The following is a 4,345-nucleotide window of genomic DNA, read 5'->3' on the forward strand; positions in this document are numbered from 1 at the left end:
GAGGTTATGCCATTGTCTGCTATTCTCTCAGAGGTAGTGTAGGCTAGTAGTGAAAGAGAAGATGAGACTGTTAGTCTAAACCTTGATGTGACTTTGAAACAAGTGTCTCACAATGTTGGATACGGAATGTAAAGGATCGAGGACAATATTGATGGATTTGTATTGTGGTATTACTATTTACATTGAAGAAAGACGTGAGTGTTAAGTCTGCTGAGGATTGGTGGAAAATTAAAGGAAACAGTCATGAGTGTTGTTTAATTTTCATTGGAAAGACTTGTGGGCAGTAAGTCAGTATAAGAAATATAAACCAAGACTAAAGTGAATTTTCTGAGTGCACAGTTATCCATGAACTTGAGGAGATCCCAAGGTAACTTTGTTCTGATGTTCAGTGCTGCGGAAGTGGATGGGCGTAAGATGCACTGACAGCAGTGGTGAAGTTTGACCCTTTTTCTCACTCTGCATTAGTGCATTAGGCATACCTGTCGCAAGAGAACACCAGCTAGCTGTGGAATTTTATCTACCACAGTTTATTTTTGGTAGATGTTGAAAAATGGGTGTAAGGTATTTGGTCTGTCAGGTGAGAGTAACTTAAAAACTCTGAGGACTTACATAGGGTTTTACTTTGGTAATTGAGGTGCATGAGTCTGCTATTGATAGATAAACATAAAATGGAGGCAGGAGCAGCAAGACTTTTGAGAATTAATTGATGTATAAAATAGTGAAGGATAGAAAAGGATGTAGTATTTGCATAGGAAAGTCTTGCTTAAAGCTGGTATATGGAACGACATAAGGAAGTGAGATCATTTTGTCACTACATGTTATTATTGATCCTGCATGGATATATAAATATTTGCTACCTCTCAGATGTTCTGTGTTTTTTAATCTACAGGAGCCCTAAACTGAGGATCCTAGAGTTAACTCAGCATCCTGGCTGCAAGACCAAATGCCCTGTGATCACTACTTCATGCAAACCCTGTTTGCGTTCTTGCAGTAACTCTGAGCGCTCTCTGATGAAAGTCCACAGCCAATGTAGTAGTTCAAGCTCAGAATCTGAGGGTCAGTCCCCCAAAACAACTATGGAATTACTAGTGAGCCTTTCCCTTGATAGGGCCTTTAGGGAAAATGAATTTTTTGCTTTGCTTCTGAGTAAAGTTGAGCAGAGCTTGGGATCTTTGCACCTGTGCTGCCGTGATTTGCGCATTAAGAAGTTGAGTGAGTGCAGAAGCGCCTTAAGCCAACTTGATCTGAAATGTGTTTCTCGCCTGTCAGTTGTTGAGGCTTCTCTCTTCAGTGTCGTGTCCCTTCTGAAGCAGGCTGTAAACTTAGATTGACTTAGCCTGTCTAAAATCACCTGTAGATCTTTCAATGGAAGAGCCTTTAGAAATTTCATTTCCAAACTGAGATGTATGGACCACCTCAAGGAGCTCAGCTGTTCCTCATTCTGCCTCACTGATCATCTTGAACATGTCCTGAGGTAAGAGCTTGGGATAGGTACTGGGTTTCTGTTAATAGCCTGTTTTTACGATGAGAAAAAGAATTCATCTTTCACCTTCCGTGTTAGCATGGGCAATGCTGTGGGTTTAAAATCAGCCAAGAAAGGGCACCTTTTTCTGATTGAAGAGAAAAACAGAGTTGCACAAAACTGGTGATCTAAGCGCATGCAGGCAGTGCGCTCAGTGAAGGTGAACAGAGCAGTGCAGAACTTCTCTAGCCATCAGGAGATGAAGAGGAGGAATTAAGAGAAAGTTTATGTTGTGGTACAGGCGCACATACATATAGCCATAGACTATGGGCCTGACCATTTCCCTAATGTGCTATCTCCAAGGTTCAGGCCAGGAATGTGGAGGCTGACATTCATGGGCAGGACACAGGGAGCTTCCGTTTGCTTGCACCCTCTGCCCTATCTCATGCAAGCAGTTGAACTAATCCCACCTTTAATTATATTCTGGTTACTAAGTACATAATATTTTCACTGAGCTTTCCACACACCTCTATAGCAATATCTTGTATGCATTATCAAGATTCAATTAGCATTTGTTAAAGTGATAAAGTATCTTTCACAGATGCACAAGTCTACTAAGCATGTGAAAGCCCACAACATTAGCTGCTAATGCTATATATGTGCAAAATACATTACTGTAGATTCCAGGATATAACTCCCCTCTCATAGTACTCATTTTCCATAAATACCTGTGTGTTTCCTCTCTGCAGAGTACTACCAGCTGATTTGGATTTTTTGCAACTGCCCTTCTGTGAAATTTCTTACAGCGACATCAAGTTTCTGTCTCAGTGCCCTCAAGTCAATCATTTAAAGTTGTTGGATATCAACCACAATTCAATGTGTTGGGAAGATTGTGTACCGTTTTGTTGTCTCCTGGAGAATCTCTCTTGTACCTTGCAGCATCTGACAATGAACCATTGCCTTTTAACAGATGCTACACTCACTGCTCTGGCCCCAGCCCTGAGCCGCTGTTCCCAACTCCGTTTTTTCAGCTTTTCTTCTAATCCCATTTCTATGCCTATGCTCAGGAGAATTCTTGAGTACTTAACGCCCATGACACAGCTGAAATACGTGATTTATCCTATCCCCGTGCATTGCTATGGGAATTGGCACGATCCAGATAGTTTGGATCGACAGAAACTTGCTGATGTGAATGCGCAGTTGAAGATCATGCTGCAGGAGGCAGAAAGGGGCGACATGAGTTGGATGACTTACACTGCTTAAATTGCATAGTCCAACACAGTTTCAACTTGATATGTTCTCCTAAGTGCTGAACAGCTTTTATTGTTGATCCCATAGAGTTAACACAAATGGTCCTCATGTTGTAGGAAAATACAGTTAAAAAGTATAGGTAGGTGTGTAACGGTTCTCAATAGCGAGTAACTTAGAAGAAAATGGAGAACTTTGAGAGTAGCCGTGTGTCTCTTGACTGTTGTTCTTGATAGTATTTCATCTTACCTACTAACATTTGACTTAGAGAATTTGGAAAGACTACATGATGAAATGTCACAGCTCCATCTTCAATGAGCTTTATGTGAGGATACTTAACACCAGTCGGGACAGTCTAACCTGTCCTACTTCTGGCATAGGAGGGCAGGTGGTGATTGAAGCCAAACATGTTTATCCCTAAAGTTGTATTAAACTTGTCTACTTAAGACTCTCTTTAGCTGTTTATAGAAAACTATCCGAATTTAACATTGAGGGGAAGAAATGTACAGGCACTATCCATTGCGTGTCTTCATTTTTATTTCATACTCATTTGCCAAGGATCCATTTGGCAGCCTGACAGTAACGACAAGCAAGGCAGGCTCCTGACTCAAGCCACTCAGAGAGAGGCAGAGTGCTTCTGTGCCTCTTCTGCCATTTCTGCACAGTGGAAAGTTATCTTTCACTCTTGGAGTGTAAGTTGTATCTTTCTTGATCTTCTTCCCTGTGCTGTTCAGTGCCTAGGGGACCCTATGATACTGGAACTTTTCTCAGCAGAATTCATGCATTCAGTGTTACCATCTTAGAAGCTTTCTCTCACATCTGTTTCATGTCTGCCCCCTGTCACTGTACAAAATACCTGGCATGACAGACTGGTAAGGAAGAGAACGTTGTTTCCATGTTTTAGATGGTTCTCCAAGGTTGCTTGATTGCGCTGCTTTGGATCTTCAGCAAAGCAGACCATGGTAAAGAGCTTGTGGCAGAGGTAGCCCCTTTCAACAAATGAGGCCAGGAAGCAGAGAGAGGGGGAGCCTGAGTCCCCCTCAGGAGATGGACTACACCAATCTGTGTTCCCCGAGCTAGCCTGCTTTAAGTTTCCACCACCTGCCCTGGAGCCATTCTTCAAGTAACCTGCTCAAAAACTATCACCTGCCTGCCATGGAGCCATCAGCTTGAGTCCAAGATTTCATCATTTGAGCTAGGGAGGACATTTAGGAGCCACACACAACACTGAATTTCTTCCTTTAGATATTTTTCTTTACCACTGGTTCTTTCATGCCGGACATGATTCTGATTGAGTGTTCTGCTGTTTCGTTTCTAGTAACAATTGCTATAATATTGTGAAGCAAATATGTGCTTGGAGTGCTTTATAATTGATGCCGCAAGTGTGATTACCATATAAGTAGAAAAGCATATTGATGGGTCACGATCTAGTTTAAAACAACCATATAGAAGCAATTAATTAGTAATGTGTTTACCCTGTGAATTCATTGAAAATGAAACATGCAATGAAACTGCATTGAAAAGACACAGGAAAACATGTATAAAACTTAGTTTGGCCCTGTCACATTCTGAAATGTCAACACCACTGCATTTTAGTAAGTATGAAGGAAGAGAAAAATAATTTATGCAGTGCTT

General features: G+C 41.4%; 1 protein-coding gene across 1 annotated transcript; it reads left to right on the forward strand.

Moving 5' to 3' along the window:
* Window positions 1–550: 550 nt before the first annotated feature.
* Window positions 551–2,725, forward strand: LOC311601175 (leucine-rich repeat-containing protein 14-like; the record flags this gene model as incomplete). Its single annotated transcript, XM_084788592.1, is given in 4 exon segments — window positions 551–561; window positions 890–1,328; window positions 1,332–1,474; window positions 2,212–2,725. Coding segments are annotated over 4 exon segments (1,107 nt in total).
* Window positions 2,726–4,345: the final 1,620 nt, after the last annotated feature.

The sequence above is a fragment of the Acomys minous genome (genome assembly GCF_964271855.1).
Source record: "Acomys minous genome assembly, chromosome: 7".
NCBI classification, from domain to species: Eukaryota; Metazoa; Chordata; class Mammalia; order Rodentia; family Muridae; genus Acomys; species Acomys minous.